Source organism: Python bivittatus, unplaced genomic scaffold, assembly GCF_059951505.1.
Source record: "Python bivittatus isolate LINGU-HERP-01145 unplaced genomic scaffold, Pbiv_v1 ctg000670_np1212, whole genome shotgun sequence".
Lineage (NCBI taxonomy): Eukaryota > Metazoa > Chordata > Lepidosauria > Squamata > Pythonidae > Python > Python bivittatus.
In genome coordinates this window covers 8,161,590-8,181,829 of record NW_028277094.1, presented here as the reverse complement: position 1 = coordinate 8,181,829, position 20,240 = coordinate 8,161,590, and the positions used below count along the sequence as shown (strand labels likewise).

Genomic DNA, 20,240 nt, shown 5'->3' with positions numbered 1-20,240 from the left:
GCCAGCACTTCTTGAGAGTCTCATCATGTCACCTGAACATTTTCAGTTCAGGAGACAAATCAACACATCTCTTTTCTACCTTCCGCTGAGCAAACACGGTCATTGCATGAAAACTGGAGGCCTCTTAAACCCCCAAACAGCTAACCAATTAAAGGATGGAAACTTTAACCTAACTTTAAACTGTATCATGGGTGGAAAGACAGGCTGTGAGGAAGTTAATATATAGTAGCCTTATTCACCTAACAAGTTTAATGAGATCAGTTAAAAATCTAGTGGCTGCAACTGCGCACCATGCTAATCTTGGTTATTGTGGTCGCGGGGGAGGGTTTAGTATGTTGGGTCAACTTAACCAATCTGTTTGCTTATGGTTCAATTTATTATGTGCGCTCAGAAAATGGAATAATTTAATAACCAGATTAAACATGGGTGAACACAGCCACAGAGTCAGATGCGAGGTCCATTCCATTTATCTGTGCCAACTGCCAGTAGCGTTCTATGGGGAAGACGGTGTAAGGGTCTGTGGGAACAGGAGGAGGAAGATCCATAGACAGGGCAACAGTCAGATAAGAGACATCTCAGCCCACAGAAGGAATGGGGGTCTGGAAAGTATCTCAGAAGGTGCTCCCTGGAAGGTAAAGGCAAGAGGGGAGAGATGTGCTTTCAGACTTGCAAGATTCTGTTACTGTAACCTTACAATAAAGGTAATGCTAGTACTCATGCTATTGATTTCTTATCTGGATTACCTCAAAGGGTTGATAGATAGGGAACCTTCCAGTCCTATTTGTATCAAACCTAGGACAGATGTTCTACAACCTGTAGGACATCTGCAGCTTTGGCTACTTTCCATATGGCTCTAGAAACCCTGGAAGGCTCACTTATTTTTTCCCACAGCCCAGAGAATCTGGCACATGCACCGTCATACAAGGATCTCCACTGGTTCTACCAGCTTGGAATTAGCACTCCTGAATAGTGATTGAAGTATACGTGCGTGTGAGAGAGTGAGAGGCAGAAAGAGAAAAGTTGAGAGTTTAATGTAGCCCTGACTCAACCCTCCAGCACGGCACAGAAATGTTCTGCAAACATGGAAGGAATCTTGCCCACCTTAATCATATAAATCCCCCAGTCAGAGATTAGAATAGTTTCCCTTTCTCCAAAAAGGCTATCAGCTTTCATAAAACTTTTTATCTGCATAAACAGATAAACTTAAACTGTGTGTCTTCTTTGGGATCAAAAGCTAAGCACAGCCAGCCGTGATTAGTACTGGGAAGTAAAATGTCTATCTTGGAAATCTATATGGGTGTGTTCATGTAATACCAGGATCTGAGTCTGATTTGAGGGCATCTTTAAAATGTGAAGACGTTCTAAACAACAGCAGAAACAAAAACATTAACTAGCACAGTGAAGCTAAAGGATCAGAACAATTACCTTGGCATAGTGCAGGCCATTAATGTTTAAAATTAACTGTAAGAAAAGCTGATCTCATCCGTCACAAAAGAGAAGCAGGCCTTTATGTAAGGCTGAAAGGTCCTATCGAAACATCTACTTTCTGGATTAAATATCAGTCCAAAAGAAATAGGTATTCAAGCCGCGAGTGAGATAGATGAAGTGTTATTTACCAAAATCACTGAGACGCATCCGAGAAAACCACCGTTCTCTCTGTACATGTCCAATTTGCGAAGAGAAGGGAGGTTGAAATTCATTGAATAAATTACCTGTTGTTAATTAATTATTCACCCAGCTCCAGTCGTTGTCTCTGGATCACTGAACTATAATTTGTAGCTTAATCATGGATGGCTATAATATATGTAAATTCTGTAACCATAAACTATTCAGCTTGGGCAATGAAGGATGGAAAATGCTTTGAATTAGCGGAGAATCACAGGAAGCTTGAGCAGTAAAGCATGCAGTGCGATTTGTGAACGACATAATTGGAGTCCCTTGCAGTAAACTATTAGCTTGGAGTGCCACGAAAGTTAAATTGATATTTATTTGCACACCACCCATCAGAATGCCAGTTATTACAATGGGAGGGGGCAGCACATGGGGGCCCATGTTTTCTTGAGATCCCCGAGAGGGTGAACCACAAAACCACTTACAACAAAGGAGAGGAAATGTATCACATGCACAAAAAGAAGATATAGATTTGGAAATAAACTGCAAATGATTGTGTATACATTCAGAGCTGTACATTCACAGCAAAGCACGATCATTTGAAACACAGGGAGCCTGTTGGCTGAATCCCCTGGCAGATGCTAATTTGGGATGGGCAATTCTCATTGTCCTTAATCTGTACATAAATAGCACAGGGGGTAGATAACTCTAGCCCACATGTGGCCCTCAGTCTAATTTTGGTACTTCTTCCAAGAGAATGGAGAGAGAGGTGGTGAAAGAGGGAATGAGAAAGAGAGAGAAAAATTAAGAAAGAGAGAAAGAAAAAAAGGAGTGTATAAGAAAATGGCCATCCCACCTAATTTTGATGCTGAGAACAAACCTTGCTTGCTTAAGCCTTTCCGACCTGGGCATGTGATTACGAAGCCTGACACATAAGGTGGTAGCAGAAATATCCATCCATACACACACACGGTATTTCATTACGCCGAAGAAAAAACAGATTCTTCCTATGGTCGCTGCTGGCAAAAGGGTTTGGAAAGAATTCTGCACAGGCCCTCCCTACGTGGCATTATTTTAAGTGACCTCCTAGTTCAGTGGTATTTAAACTGGGGATAATTACACCCAAGGGGAAATTTGGGCATATCCTGGGAGTAATGGAGCAGTTTGTAATTGCTTGTTTGTGAGTTGAGAATCCAGTTTGGGACTGCTGCTGTTGAGATGCTTCTGTAAAATAACAGACTCTGTTTTTCTTTTTCGTGGGGGCAATGACATTATTTGAGACCGGGAGAAGAGGTAATTGGGTCAATTAGTTTAAGAACTGCTGCCCTAGCAGTATGCATGGGTACATCTCAAATCAGACATCCTCTTCATCATTGTATTTCATTATTCCATTGTATTTAATGTTTGTCTCCCAAGCCATTACTTCATAATTGTAATGGTATGTGGGAATGACCTTGGGAGACAGGAGGAAGAGCCGGACTAGGCAACCATTAGGTAAGTGGCAGCTGAGCCCACAGAAGGAATGGGGAAGCGGCAAACGGTTCAGAAGGGGACCTCCCTAGTTTCTTGGCCTGTAAAGGCGAGCAGGGAGAGACGTACTTTCAGACTTGCAAGATTCTGTTAATGCAACCTTACAATAAAGATAGAGTTAGTACTGGCTGGGGAATTCTGGGAGCTGAAGTCCACACAGCTTAAAGTTGCCAAGGCTGAGAAACACTGCTTTGATGGGATCCTCGGTCTTCCCATTGGCAGAATGCTTTTCCCCCCCTCCTCCTCTTCTCATTAAGAAAAAAAAAAGGCCTATTATCCTAATCTGGATGCTCTCATCTTTGATAGTCAACTGTGGGGAAAAAGAAGAATGATGCACGACTCTGACCTTTACCAATCCCGTCTATTTGGATTGGCTGCCCATTCTGCCATTCTCGCCCATTTAGCAAAGCTGTAAACAAGAGTGGTGAGAAGGAAACTGAATGGCATTGTCTAGCAAATTGCAGAATGTTGAAAAGGTCAAAATAGCAGAATATTACTATCCTGTAATTTACAGCTTCTATGAGCTGTTCATATTCTAATAACTCATTCGCGCGACAAGCCTAGCGATCAGAACATAAAAGTCACACTGTGAATCCATTTCAAAAGCTTGATTTTATTTTTATTTTTATTTTTTTTTCCTTCAAACGAAGGGTGAGAAAGGATTGCCAATTTACCCCGCTTTTAATTTCGGTTTCTCCCTCTGGTACATAAATGCAAAGCTGTTTTTCCAGCCATGTATCAAATAAATCCTATCAAAATTCAGAACTGGCAACTTCTCAAAATATAACCTAAAGCATGAAAAGGCTTCCCAACTAATATCATCTCCTATTTTGTGTTATGAAGACTGAATCGCTAAGTGTTCAGATGCATTCGGTAATGGAAAATCTGTTACGCTGTTCAGGGAGAAACTTTTTCACCCTCCTTTTTTTCTTCCACACCCACCATAATTAGATTAACTGTCAACAGTCACTGATAGCTCCCAGAGGCATAGACATATTGTCTTGCTTATAATCACAGACAGGGGCTGAGATTTTCATAGAATCACAAATCCAGACAGTACTTGAAACCGCAAATGCCAAACTACCAGGAGAGAAAAACATACTTTTCAGCAGCAGTACATCATAGGTTAAGTCCTGGATTCGACAAAGATTCAATCTGCCAATCCAGATTGCACACTAGGTTTGTGTGGGGCTGAAACCTGTTTGTTACTGTTTATCTTCTCAGGTCTATGTTATTTTCAATCTTGTTATGGCACTAGGAAATTGGTATCATTTAGTCGATCTGCCTCCTGCAATCTCATTCACAAATTCTACCCCTGCAAAACAACCGAAAGCAAAAACAAGGGGAAAAATACGCTCAGTTTTTAACCTCCTGTCTTTGTCTGATAGGATTGTTTGGACCCTTGTCATCTTGTAAAAGAAAAGGAGAGAGTGCTTCTTAAGGTATCATCCAAGCTTGAACCCTGAAATTTGGTCATATATGTGGTTGGATTTACAGAAGTGTTCAGTTGTATATTTATTCTAAATGTATATCACTATGCAATTCGATTGTGATCTATAGACGCTGGCTTTTTTCACAGCAAGATGGGACTTATTTCTTGAAATAAACACAAGTTGAAAGTATTGGTGAAGAGCTGCAGAACCTTCTCCTATCTAAACGCCTCCAGAAAATATTCAAGTAGGACATAAGAGTCGTAATTCTTAGTGATCCCTAAACGAGAAGGCTCCGCTTGGTCTCATGGTTAAGAAGTAATGATAGAACACTCTCCTATATTAATTTGTTTAATCTACTCTTAAACCATTTAATTAAGGGTCTATCAGGGATTGGAGAGGCAATTGTTCTTATCTAGTTTCAGGTATCTGTGCTACATGAACTGAACATTTGTTATCATTTGGAATTCACACTTTAAAACAAAAATTCAGTCTGCCAATTTTTGAAAAAGTGTATTAGAGAAAAACCTGAATGCAAATGGGTAGATTCATGAAAACAATAATAAAAATGTGTTCTTAGTGCTACTTTACAAAAATGACATGTAAGCCAAACTGAAAACAAAGAAGTGTTATCTTCTGGAGCAATGTGCAGTCTGATGAACTATATATGGCATTTGCAAAACTGAGAAACTGAAAAATAAAATCTTTAGGAGGTTATCATCATCACATCTTGCAGCAATGCATTCCTTAAGGGGTATGTAAAGAAACACAAATTCCCTCCAAACAGTGTCATGGAATGACTCAGTTTCTATTATAGAAAGGGGGAGAGAGATTTCTGTTTCCTATATACCATGCATAATTTCATAAATACCAATTCTAATCCCCACCCCACCCTATTACACTGAATTTATCAACACCTTTCTTCCATGTACAGTGATAACCGGTTGTTTCATGCAGCATTTCAAGAGTTTATCCACTGATCCCTTGATCCAGCCATCATCTCCTATGATGAACTGCAGCCTTTCCACACTGAACAGCCAAATAGCCCCATTCTCCAATGCTATGCAAATTTCCTCCTTTAAACTGTTGTTGAAATAACCCTCTCCACTATTGCAAATGAGAAAGTAACAAATTGATTTACATATAACAACATCAGCAATACTCAACTCTTGCTTCATTCCAGTCACACCAGTCTGTTAGTCTCAGAAAGGAACTTACCCAACTGGACTTCTATAAGACTTGTCTGATTCTCTACAGGATACAAAGGCTGAGGTGGTCTGTTCGTGACTAAAGCTAGAAGGAAAAGAGACAAAAGAAGAATGGGAAAAATTAACAAAAATTAAATGATCAAATGAAAAGTTTAAAAAACTCTGTAATTTAATTTTAACATCAGTAATTAAAAGCCTGGTGAATGAGAACCTCATCTTCAAGAGGTAGAAACAGTGGAAGCTGAAAGAAACTTCCTTGAACTACATTCCACAGTCTTTAGAAAAGGGACAGAGCAACTGGCCAGTTCTGTCCCTAACACAATTTATTTGGGCTCCCTTGGCAAAGGCAGAATTAATGTAGAGAGTAAGGAAGATGACCTTGACAGAGTAAGTCTAGAACAACGAGATAACATTCAGAAGCAGCTCAGACAGACATCTCCCTAGTTCACTGGAGAATAAGGAGGGGGAGGAGGTCCAGCACAGACTTGCATGATTCTGTTATTAGAGCCAATAAAACTACCTCTCAATCCAGGTAGTTTTAGTCTTTCTGTAGAATTGATTTCCTGGCCTGGTCTACTTGTGGGACTGACCATTAGAGAGGTCAAGTGGAGTAAACACCCCCATTCATCCCTAGTGTTGGACTCCATGAAGGAAAGGCTTCTTCCCTTAAGCAATGAAAACACCAAGGAGCTCGCTCCTGTTCTAATCAAATTGTAAGCCAGAAAATCAAAAGAAAGCTGCAATCCAGAACGCAATGGTTTTTAAAAAATTAACTCCACCCAAATCACTAAGTGTTACTTCAAAGAAAATATAGAAGCACTAATATAAAATGCATGGATAATTATTCTTAACTGAAAAAAATTATATATTTCTTTCTCCAAAATGTATTTTGCCCTTAAGGTCCAGAGTACAGCTTTTTTTATGTTTTCCACCTCAGTGTGGAAGGCAACCATGCTGTTAGTTTTGGCAATCAGGCCATAAATGTTGGTCGGAAGCATCAGGGTTGGTGCTGCAAAAAAAAAAAAAAAAGTACAATTTCTGATACGCATATGCACCAATACTTCTGTGTGTGTGTGTGTGTGTGTGTGAGAGAGAGAGAGAGAGAGAGAGAGAATTTCCCCCGCTGCATCTTGTAGCTATCTTCTAAGACTCTTATTGCTTATACACACCATTTCAGTCAAGCTATATGGGAAATTCTATTCAGAAGAATGTGGCAGCACAAAACACCTCTTCCAAGACTAGATGTAACGACTGACCCTGATGAAACATCAGGGCCACTGATGCAATTAAATTACTTTTGGATTAGCTAGGAATAGAAAGTTGCTGGCAGGTGAAAAAAATAATCAATGCCTTTCACTAATGCACTTGGAATGCCATTAGAGGAAGAAGGAAGGCATGCCAATCATCGGGTTATCTCTACTGAGAATTTTCAAAAGCGGCAGGATGGATTCTTGCACAAGTCTTAAAGTCTAATTCACTTAAATAGACAGCGATGATGGAAAGTGTAGAGATCAATTGCAAAGAACTTGTCTGGGTGATTTAAAATCAGCCTTGATCACATGGAGAGCTCAGGGCATGCAGAAAACAATGAAGAGCAAAAGAGGTTCTCATTGGCTGAAAACTATATTTTCAGTGTTTTGCAGAGGGTATAAAAGAGGCCAGATCTGCCCCGTCCAGGTTCCATGGAAACCTCCTGGAGAACCAGATACAACTGAGGAGCAAGAAACTCTTCTATTGTTCTATCATTATCAACATCATGATGGGGATCATTCAGTCCTCTAGAACAGGCTAAAATGGGGTTGAGTAATTTGTATGGGTAATTTGTAGTTTGGCCCATTTTTGGAACCCAACCATTATTTTAATTTGTGTGCTAGGCCATCAAGTCAAGCCATTTATTGATTTATTTTTAATGATTTCTTTGGCAAAGTTACTTTTCCTTCAGCACCACCAATTTACATTTTTGTCAATGAATGTTTCTTTAACAGGGCGCCCTCCCCATGGTGTATTTTTTGTAAACGAGTCTCTTTTCTACAATAACCATTTTGTGAAAGTACCCCAACATGATCTCAACGTCCCAAAATTCTAGCAACTACCGACCTAAAAAAAGGATTAAATGGTGCAGAGTATTTCCAGCTTCCTATGACATGTGGCCGGACACCAACAATAAAAATACAAAATGGCCTCAAAATGCAATGAAAAAAATTAGTGAATTTAAGCTATCACAACAGCAGAGAACCATGGCTAGAAGAGAAAGCTGACAAACATTCAGTCCTAACAGCCTGCCATAAGAGGAAATTATTTCTCTGTTAGTCAAAGATCACTTATACAGGTCTTTCACCAAAAAAGAATTACAAAAATTGGGTGCAGTTACAGTAATGTCCCTAATGTCCCCAACAGATTCCTGTTGTTCTACCAAGTCTACAATAAATAGAGATATAGAGGTAAAAATGAATAAATAGGAGACTGAGAAGAAATGGGAAAAGGAGGTTGCTGTAATACTATCAAAATGATAAATAAAGTTCCACTCTCTCTGTATTCCATTTGACATTTTGTTCAAATTTCACTTTCCCTTGCACTCTTGCTTCTCATGAAAAAAACTGTCAATAAATAACAAGCTGGGAAGTAGGGGAATACAAGTCAAGGGTTGTTGAACCAGAAGCATATAGAATGATGTACAGTCTAATATAAATCATTTTATTTAAAACAAACTCTTAGAGAAATAACTTCCTGGCCAGTTTCAACCAAATATAGAGATGTCATTTATTTTCCTTCTCAAAACATTTGCAGTGGGGGCTATCTTATTGCAAGGACAAACGTCTGATAAGAAACAGGATTTGTGCGAAGGATGATTCTCTGCTGTCTGGATTGGTGGCAGCTGACCCTCCAGATGTTACTGTACTATAAATCCCACCTTCCCCATCTTTGACCAAGCTGCAGGTGCTGTGATTCAACTACACTAGAAGGCTGTATTTTCTCCATCTTTGGATTATATTCTGCGGGAAGGGAGGACCAGTTATTCCTTATTCCAATATCAAGGTCTCTTCTTCCAGACTATCGTCAAAAGTCCTGTTATAAAGTATGCTGGAGTTGGACAAAAGTGGTCTTTTGATATTCTCCACCAAACTTGTCAACAGAAGAAATTGCATGGATGATTTATCCAGCGTTCTCTAGGGCAAGGACAAATCCAGAAACTTCTCAAGAATAGGATGCCCTGGAGAAATTCCCTTCTCATCTCTCTTTTGGGAATGGTTTGAAAAATAGGAAACCATGAGTCCAGAGACAGACCAGAGAAAGAATGTTCAATGACAGCCAGATATCCTTGCATCTCATCACTAAATAAGTCCCAGAAAACTTCTATCCATGAGAACTTTACTATAATTCCCTTCTCCTTTGAAAGAACATTTGAAAACAAATTCTTTTCCACTGAATGGAATGAGGACAAGCAGAAAAAAAAAATTCATTTTGCTTTCACTTATTTCCTTAATAAGAAAATGAGAAGAAAATAATGCATGTATTTTTCCCAGCAGCAAAATTCATTTGCAGTTATCAGGATATTCAAGTGTGTTTCAGACATTCAAAATGAGCAGATTCATAATAGATGTTTGCCTTCCCGCTTGCAATAGTGAAACTTTCTCAGTTGACTGGAGAGAGATATAAAACAGCCTGACAGGTAAATATAAATATGAGGCAAAGAAGAACACAGCCGTGAGAGTACATATTACATAACCTTGTAGACTCAGGATTTGAGAAAATCTCCTTGCTACATATTTCTCTTATATTTAACTTGATCACTTACAGGACTTTAAATTATAGTTTTCATGAACGATACAAAACACTCTCAGGATTCAGGCGGTCAACCACATTGAGCTGCGAAGTAAATAACCCAAGGCTGAAATAATAGCTTGAAGAAACAGCTTTCCGTTAAAAGCTGAGGAATTTCCAACACGCTGGCCAGTAATGGGAGAACTGGATTTCCCATTCCCCAGATCTACAGATTGTTTTTGATGTCATCTACTCTGATGATGCTAGGCAGTGTTCTGTAATAGTTTTAAGTTATAACAGCTGGAAGGCACAATCAAAAGATGAGAGACTGTATTTCTCCAATTCTCTCTCAGAGAAGGTTGGCATGCACTGTCTATTAAACAGTACAATTTTATAGCACGCATAAGAACCAAAAATAAATAACTTGCAACCTGCAACCAAGCTATAATTCTCTGTTGCTGTGCCTGTCCTACAGAACAGCACACTTTCTTCCCCAAGATTTGGATGGCCCTAACTGTATTGGCCTTTAGAAAGGCCCTGAAAACCTGGATCTTCCCTTGAGAACTAGCCAGGATGTTATGTGACCCATCTGTACCAGTTAGTTGTGTTACATGAGCTATTGTTCCTAGTGTCCTTTGTGCCTATTTGTCGCTCTTTTTTTAAAATGGTGGAAGTATGTTTTGATGTTTTTAACTTGTTAACCATCCAAAGTGGGTGGGTGGCCAGATAAATTGAATAAAGCTATAATTCTCCCATGGAGTTCAGAATCAATGTTATTCATGGAACCAATAATAGCTTCTCCTTCCCAACTTTCCCATTCTAATTCAAATATGGCAGAATGCACAGGAATCAGAACCAGGCAGTGAAAGAGTTATCCTTTGAAATTCTCATCTTAATCGCTCTACAGGCGGCCAATGAAAAAAAGAAATGGAAGTGCAATAGGGAAAAAAATGAAGAAAAATATTTATATTGATGAAAATAATGTACAAAAGTACATTTGGGAAAAATTGCAAAAATTGTGTCCACTATACACATTTGTATAGTGTATAGTGTACATTGTATGTAAAATCATGTCTTTGGGATGAGTATAACAATATTGTATATAAGAGTTTTAGGGAAAACTCAAACATGTGCAGAGATGAAATAAAAAATGAACTTATGAATAGAAAAAGTGGGAAGTCAAGATCATCCAAACTGGATAGATTTACAAAACAGGAGAAATTGAATCAGGAAGCTAAGAGGAACCAAAATTAAGAGATTCAATCAATTGGAAACCACTACCCCCCCAGCCCTGCCTATTTTGGCAGGCAAGGGAAAGAAAATGAAATTCAATTTCTATTGCTATTTGCATGATGATAATCAGTGAGAATGCAATATTTAATAAATAAGAGATACATCAATTGTTATTGCTCATCAGTGGTCATTACACAATTGAAAGCTGGGTGTTATGGAAAGAATACGGAATTTATGAGGATAGACAGTAGATCTCAGGGGTAGAGAGGAGAGAAAAGCAGGAGAAAATATTCCACTTCATTCCATCATGGTTCCAAAGAAATGCCAGTTTCCTTCCTGTAGGCCACAACTCCCATAATGTCTTCCTGTTAATCAGCAGAAGGCTTCCCTTTTTCATGATTCAAGAGCTCACACGCCTTTGGACTGTAGAGCTGGTAGCTTTGAATAGCATCCATCGAGGCCCAGTCATGACATGCCAAAACTATTCCCAGAAATTATTTCATGGCTGAAGTAAAATATATGCTCGCATCCAGTTGAAAGAGATGTATCTGCAGTGAAACCTTCTCAAGCACTTCACATCTGTTTTTTCCCTGCACCACAGTGGCTTAAATTGTGTTGTATTTGGAGGTTCATCCAAGGAAGTAGCTACACGTCCACCCGCCCCCATCCCTGGCTGGGTCCCATCTGCTTAACATTCAACCCCAAGTTTGCTATCAGCATGAGTGATGGCCATGATGGATCCCAATTCTAGCCCCCCACCCCCCTGGAGAATTTCTTGAATTGAAGTTGCATTTTTTCCAGTTTGTAACCCAAAGAACCTTTGCATTCTAGAGGAGCTTACCTCAGCAGGAAGGCAAGTCTGGGAAGGCACATTTCTCACAAAGACAGCTTGCTTGCCACAACTAGCTTTCCCCGAAAAACACATTCTCTGAAAAGTGCTGGTTGAGCACACACTCAGTTGAACAGGTTGACAGTGGGTCCTAATGACCCATTAAAGTATCTGGCAGGAGTTGTGTATGCCCGGTAATCAGAACCCATGGCAATAGGCAAGAATTCCATCAGATATTCATTTTCAGATAGGCCCTTCTGTCCTTGACCTGCACACACTACGTTTCCGCAGACAAGTTGAAATGCACAGGTGTATTGCTGGGCCAAAGAATACATTAAAACCAACATCAGTGCCAATAACAAAAGCTCCCACTGATGGCATTTATGGTGTAGCGTACAAAGATCAATGTGGGAAAAAAAGATGTCACTGGTACTTTTTATGTTATAGTTGTTCAAATTCACATATGGAAGAATGCACATATTTAAAAATAAGTGCATTCTGCCGTATTAAAATCTCCCTGTAAACTCAACAAGCGGGTCATGGAAAGAAATATGGTTAGTGAGTCATGAAAATGGCCCAACCCAACCAGCAAGGGTTTAATTTTGGCCATAAATAGCCTCAGGGCTGTTTAGGATTAAACCAACTTCGCTTGATCTGCCATGTCATGAAAAGCAACATGAGAGGATTACAGAGGTCAACGCACTCTTTTTGTTATCAGTAGAGTGACAAATTGTTAGAGTGGTCCTGCAAAAATGGGGCCACTTGAGTCTTATAGCCCCTTAAAGACCAGCCCAACTGTCTTGGGCTACAGCTGATTAGGTCCTCATCCACAGAAGCTTACAACATAAGTACTATTTTCACAAAATGAGTTTAACTGTTACTGAATTAACCTATTTCCTGGATTTGCACAATCTATCAACCAACCATCAATGTACCAGTTTCAATATCTGGCCAAGTGTTAGCCTCGCTAAGTAGTCCAGACAAGAAGCACAACCTGGAGTACTAGCTCTGTCTTTATTGTAAGGTTACATTACAGAATCCTGCAACACTGAAAATAGGAAGGGTCCCTTCTGACATGCTTCCTGCACCCCTTTTCCTTCTGTGGGCTGAGATACATGACGGTTGTCCAGTCTGTGGCTCTCTCTCCTGTCTCCCAAGGTCATTCTCACATACCATTACACTAGGCCACAAAAAACTAAGCAAGATTAATACTAGCCATGCTGAGCATGTTTTATTAATGCAGCTGCTCCATCTTTAACTAATCTGGCCAAACATGTTTATAGAGACATGGCTCATTGTTCATACAGGTAGCCAAGATTCTTTCTCATGTTTGCAGCAAGAGATGGCATTTCCTTCAGCCACTGTTGCATTGGATACAGGTAGTCCCTGGGTTAAGAACACCAGGTTTAAGGATGACCCACAGTTAACAACAGAGCTTACTGTAGCAAAATTCAAGTTAAATACACAATGGTTCGAGTTCATTACACAATACTACTTATACCGTATTATACAATAATACTGTTCTGGCTTATGTACAAATTCAACTTAAGGACAGACCTTGGGAATGGAACTCGTTCTTAAACTGGGGACTACCTGAACTCTGAAGATAAAATGCTACAGAGAGAGGAACAGTACTGAAAATATAAACCAACTAGAAGCACTCAGTTTAAGAACTGACAGTGGGTTAGTCAGCTTAAAGTGGGTCATTTGGGAATGAGAAATAAATATATGTATATTGTTGCATCGTTGCATATTTGAGCGATCTGATAGCAATTTGGCATTCTGGAGATTGAGCGGCCTTTCCTTTACTAGCACAGCAGTATCAACCTGACAGAATGATTACGCCGGCATCTGACATTTGATATAGCCAAAATAAAGTCACTGTAACACAGTCCTGTCAGAGGATAAATGTGTTCAGCTTTGAAAATAAACATCTCACACTCATTTTCCATAAAATGCCTCAGCATTCAGCAGGGAGCAAGGGAGACATCATTATCCTGTGACAAAGTTCTGTCCCATTTGAAATTATTTATTCAAGGAGGAAATCCATCACTTGTCTGCAACAACTAGAGAACGTAATGATTCTCGGCATTCGATTCGCTGCCCCAGTACATCTTGCTAACTTGGCATTAAACTTCCAGATGCTGCCTCTTGTCTTGGGTGGCCGCTGGCTGAAACCAACTTTCTGAACAACTAAGCAAATACATTTCACTGCAGCAGAACCCCAGTCTTTGTACCAGACAACACCTTGCTCTAGGTACAGCCATATCAATGCAACATTATCAATTAGCAGGGCCAAGGTACATGGATCTTTAGCACAACTTGTTCTCTTAGTGTCAGCCTAGCAAAGTAGCCCAGACAGGAAGCATGACCAGATGGATGTATTCTACTTTATTGTAAGGTTACATGAACAGAATCTTGCTAGTCTGAAAGTACATTTCTCCCCATTCACCTTTACAGCCCAAGAAACTAGGGAGGGTCCCTTCTGAGACATTTGTCATGTCCCCATTCCTTTTGCAGGCTAAGCTGCCTCTTGTCCAACTATTCCCCTGGCTGTGGCTCTTCCCCCTGTGTCCCGAGGTCATTCCCACATACCATTACATCTGGGTATCTTTTGGAATCGGGGAAAAAAATTAAATATGTATGAAAGTTTCGAGCAGTTTTGTGGACACCTCTCCCACTGAGGAGTACCTGTTAAGCCCCAAAGCTGGGTTTGCAAAACTCAAAAATCTATCACACAACACACTATGCCCAAATCAATCAGCTGTGAGACAGCTTAACATGATGTGCTGCTAAGACACAGGCAGGCTTCGACAACACACTGAACCACAAACAACCCAAACCAATCCTCTATCCCCCTATCAAATCACTATGGAAACCAAATAACTGGATACACAACTTGCAATAGATGTTGACCTTGTCATTGTTGGCTGCTCCAGCCCTTTCCATTTATCATCAATCTTTGGTCAGAGGCTGCATCTGAGCATAGGTTCCCATCCATTCATAAATTCTGTTCTGAGCTGATGAGACCACTTTCCATTTCATCCATTCCAAGGAAACAGGATGAATGTGACGGCTTTTCAGCCTTTTCTAAAATGCAAGCCATATGCACACCATGGCACCGAATTTGCTGCTCCTAGACTATTGGAGGGGTGGGGTCCAAATTTAATGGACCCCATCCCACCCCACTTTAATATTCTCTTCCCTTCCCTGGCTTCAATCATGTTTGGCTAGGGGATACACTCCTTCTCCAAGATCATCTCTGTGGCTCTTTACAAAACCATTGCATACCTAGTTGTAGATCTGGGAGGACACAACATTGTGCAGATTTGCTGCCTCTTCCCCTTATTCCATCAAGGACAGGAAATGAACAACAGGAAAGCAACAACTTCAGGAAGTTTGGGGGTTCAGAAGTGAGACCCTTACACCACCCTGGATCTTTGCAACTGCCTCCACCCCTGCTGAACTTTAAACAGCATTTCAGTTCATTTCTAGAGATTCCCAACACTGAGGTTTATTAGCAGTACATTTGGATAAATGCAACTATTACTGTAGGCAGGAAGCTATTCCTAACAGTGTACATCGTTGCATTTCCCAGGTGTGTTCTGCAGGAACAGAAACACAAAGTTGAAACCTGGGCACCTGATAAGTTATATTGCTTTTATACTGTATTTGGCTGTTATCTGCTCAGCTTAACCAACACAGCATGAAACCCACTTTCTAAATCCCATACAAAAGTCAGATTAATCACTCCCACTGGCACTTTAACAGATGTCTCACCAGGCTTAAGACTTCAGAGTAATTCTTTATACCCTTCAAACCATACGAAGGAAAGAAGGAAAAAATTGATTTGCAGCAAAGCAAGAAAATCCTCCTCTTTCCTACAGACTGGCGCCTAAAAATTAAACAAGCTTCTTATGCACTAGTAGATTAACCCTTTGGAGAGGGTAATGTATAGACAAGAATGAAAGTGGACTTGTTACTGCAAATTCAATGCATTTTCGTACACTGCAAAATTCAGCCAGAAATAATGGAAGGATGAATTGGTCCATCAACATGACAAATATGTACCAGCGATGCATTTTTTTCTGGATCTTCTAGAGTTTAGATGGGAAACCCGTAGCCCACCCAGATGTTGCTGAACCACAACTCCCAGCATCCCTTAGTTTTTAACATGCCAGCTGGCACCGCTGGGATCATGGTGGAGCAAGATCTGGACCGATGCCATGCCAAAATCTAGGTTGTAATTTCTAAAAAAAAAAAATCCTTCTGTGGTGAAAGAGGGTTCTGTTTTATTCTCAGGGTGCCTAAAAATTTATTCTTGATTTCGCTCTGAAGATTTCTGGCTATCTTCAGTTGAAAAAACACTATGGAAAGTTTCCACCCAAGACCTTCTCTTTAGATTTAATGGAAGTATCAGGAGCCAGAGAGGGTGCTGAGAACCGGAGTGATATTGTACAGGGCCAATGTGCAATGCACAATTTTATTTTTCTTCAGATTTTCTCTTGAACTTATGGCCAGCATTGTTCACATGCCTGTTGCTGGTTTTATAATAGCATCATCAGGGGCAAGGTAGCACGCAATGTCATTCACAAGCTGGGGGATTTCTCCTCTACCCTAGAAAATCACTGCGCCACACGTGATTTGGAAAAGCCACCTAACAATATGGTGAGCACTGTGAATGTATCTATTCAGGAAACATGCTCACAAAAGTGGTCACAACACATTAGGGGCAACGCACACCACAACACTACCAAACGGAAGTGGAGGATTTGAAAATGATTGCAGAAATGCAACAAAGGCAGGATAGGGTTAAGAAAGAAGGGGGAAAATCTCAGAGCGAAATATGCTTCTCAGATTCACCCATCTTGATGCCACATTAAGGAGCAGGGATGGCAAATCTGTCACATTCAATTTTTCTGCTCGTGGTTATGTCACATTTGGTTTGTGGAACTTGGAGATCTTTTTTTTTTTTTAAATGCTTGCACTAAAATGTGTATGCATGTTAGTTTACATTTCCCCCAGGATATTAGGGATATAAGAATTGCCCCTCCATCTGATTCAAACCATTGATTCAGTCCAGATCATTAGTTCAATCCAATTAGATATGAAATTGATTTGAAAATAAAAAGCATTCAGAGGCATCCAACTTGATTGACAATTTGATCTGAACCATCAATCTGACTTTGGAAACTGTGATTTGACTCAGAGTCAATCAAATTGCCTTTGAATTGAATTTCCAACCCCATGCAACTCTAAAACATTGCTATTTTTCTTTACGATTTCCCCATTTTTTGCAAATAATTGTAACAGACAGCACGTACATACAGATTCCTCTTAATATACATGCCTCCAAATTCTGCAGTACAGTTTGTCAATGCTAGAGAATAGAAAGAGTGAGACAGACCAACTACACGGCAAACATCTGGAGACACACAAACTTTGAAGCATTTAAGTTCTGACCCTTGTAGTGATTTGAAAATGCAAAGTTAAAAGAATTTGCATTCGGATGTAAACAAACACAGTCCTCATCCCTACGGACTTCGGAGTTGTGACTTGCTCCCCAAGAAATCTGAGAGCAGGAAGCAAATCATATGAACTGCCACTTCCATTTCACCTCAGGGCAAAAGCCTACTTAGAGCATCACAGTAGGTATTCCAGCAGGCTCCCTCCTGTATGTCGCATCATTTCTCATAGTGTCAGAGCTACTGTAATCAAAGCATACGCACGGCCTCTGCTTTCAGATTCAAACAAAATGTGCTTCCAGGCTGAATTGTCTTCTTCAAGAAGTGATACCCTATCCAGATTCTCTCTCATCTCCATCTCAATAAACAGCTGGTAATCCTGACCTCCTAACCACGTTAAATTCTTACACCATCCCTTCCCTCCAGGAGTAAGAATCTGGAGGGTGTTTAAAATAATGGTAACAAGGTATTATTACATCCAATGGATGATCAAAAATAGCTTAGGAATTTCCTCTTTAGAACGTAATAAAATCAAATAACAATGGAAAGCCCAACAGCACATCTTGATGTAAACAGAGGTGGAGTTTCCAAAGGTCTAACTACACTGCAAACTTTTAATCAGTTTTATGTATGGTTAATATCTTTGCTTTCCCTCCAGGAATATTTCTAGGCACTGAGGTCTGGTAATATAAAATCACCACAAAGAGAAGTGCAATTTCCAGAATTCCTTACGCTGTGAACCCCTGTTTAACCAATTTAAGGACCAAACCAGCAGTGACCTTAATTACATGGATGCAATTAATAAATACCTTCATTTTGCAAATAGCAAATGGCAGAAAGTAAAGTTGCTTTTCTGGCCAGGGACCCAGGAAGACCCAGGTCTCCATAGCAACAAACTGTATCTCCCTCAGCATCTTCCTTTGAAACACAATGAGCAAGTCCAAGGAAGAGATTTTGGACCATGGCAGGGAGAGAAATAATGTAACTTCTTCACCACCCCATTGTCATAAGACTGCTATTTACATTACACTCCCTCCCCCCACAAAAACATCACACTAATTGCATTCACACAGTAGAGGTGAGGTTCCTTGTAGTACAAAGACAATCACTGGATATTTTTTTTGGAAATGCAACATTAACCTGTCTTGGAATTTCTGCCAGGATGAAGAACTGGGTCTTCCCACTCCAAAATGTCATCATCCAGCCTCCCAGGAGCTGATTCAGAATTTGGTTCGCTCTAGAGTCTAAAAGACAGAGAGGCAAGTCTTAGCTCCCTCACCTGCTATCTGGCCTATTTAGGTGGAAAAATTGGGATTTCACTCGTAAATTATATGTCCTATCTATGGCCCTCATCTATAGCTATTGTGATGAACAAAGTTCAACTGTCTCTGAATCTTTGGAACATTTTTTGAAATTATCTCCACCTTGATCAGTAAAATCTAAGCTGGATTCACACATCGTGCCAAGCCACAGTAGGCTTAACCATGTTTGTTTAATAAACCACAACTGGTTAGGTGCACAAGGACTGACTGCTAAGTCAGTCTTTCCCGAAGTGGGCAACTGCCAGATGTGTGGATGTTGTCAACTCCCAGAATTCCCATCATGAAGAATTCACGGGAATCAAAGTCCAGGCATCTAGAGGACCTCCATGTTAGGGCAGGCCGAGCCAATCCACCCATCGTGCTTCTTAAACCACATTGGCTGAGTCGCTATCTCTTGCTAAGCCCCAACCAAGAAAACCACAAAACTGACTTAGTGCAGTCTGTGAACCAGAGCTCCAGTCTCCTCAACCCCAGTTAAACTAACAGAGCAGACAGCTTTGGGGATCATCTGCAGCCATATCTAAAGCACATTGCTCTGCTTGGGATGTGGAGTTCAATCCACATCAGCTGTTCTGTGCAGAGACCCCAGGATGGAACATGTCTAGAGTGGAGCCGATGAGAATGATTTTGCCATAACCCCTCCAAAAATGGGAATTTGAGTCTTCCTGAAGCACTTCTTGATGGAGTTTTCGGAGCTCATTACCAAAGGGCCATAAAGGGAACTGAACTAACACGCCATACAGCTAAGCACTACAACCAGTTTCCTCTTGGTTGGGGGAGGTCATGTTTTAAACATTCCAGGTTTAATCTTTACAGCCTTTTGGGTGGGCAAACCCTTTGCCCCATTATTTAGGCTCTAATTGGCATTACACAGGCTTTTGGCAAACTGATACATCAGATGATTTTTTTTAATCAGGGGAAAAAAGAGATCTCCCCCACCACATACTTATAGGTTGGTGATTTTCAACAAAAGATGATGATGATGATGATGATGATGATGATGATGATGATGATCATCATCATCATCATCATCATCATCATCGGCTAGAAATAAAAAGCAACTCCATATCAAAGTTGCATAGCCTCAAGCTTCTGTGCCCAGAAATGATGATCTACATTCCTTCCACTGGCATCTTTTTGTCAGTCTTGCTTGGGCTGAAGACAGACAGAATCTATTTGTATAAATTGCAGCTTTGCTCCTGAAGGATTGCAAAAATATATAGTGCTGAGTTTAAGTCTCGAACCATTAATATAGTTAAAATATGCCATCTGCATTTTTTCCCACAGTGAGTAGCTCCAAAGCTATCATCAATCAAAACTAAATTCACTAAATATACAATTTAAACAGAATAGGAAAAGAAATATGGTTCACTATATTACCTGTCATTGCATCAAATGTCTCTATTTGTCAACAGGCACAAGAACACAAGGTTTTCAAGGTCTCCGATATGCATGATTCGTAACTGAATTTCTTCCCACTTTCACCTCACTGGCATTATTCTTCCCCAAGCTATGCGAATGTTGGAAAAGCGAGGAAAGTTCATTCAAAAACCATTCTTTTATTCTAGATTAGTGTGCAAATTTACCACTTATCGTTGTTGCTTAATCCACGAGGCTGTCAAATAGAAGTAGGATGCATAAAATAAAGCCAAACAAGAGTGATGGCAGTGTGCCCTGCCCTTACTCTGCAGCCTGTGGAATTCACACACACACACACACACACACACACACCAAGCAGCTGGGACTCCTATGAATACAGCGATCCATTATGCAGTCCCTGCTGAAAAGCGTGAGATTTTCTCTGGTTGATGAACCTTGGACACGGATCCTTCACCCAGACTTTTGACTCC

At 40.2% G+C, this 20,240-nt stretch overlaps 1 protein-coding gene across 2 annotated transcripts in view; it reads right to left on the bottom strand.

Moving 5' to 3' along the window:
• IL1RAPL2 (interleukin 1 receptor accessory protein like 2) overlaps window positions 1-20,240 on the bottom strand; it is a 359,966-nt gene that overhangs the window by 66,422 nt on the left and 273,304 nt on the right. For both annotated transcript variants that reach the window (XM_088151668.1, XM_088151669.1), the window contains exon 10: window positions 5,790-5,864. In XM_088151668.1, the coding sequence (XP_088007794.1) occupies window positions 5,790-5,864 (75 nt within the window). The remainder of the gene's footprint in view (window positions 1-5,789; window positions 5,865-20,240) is intronic.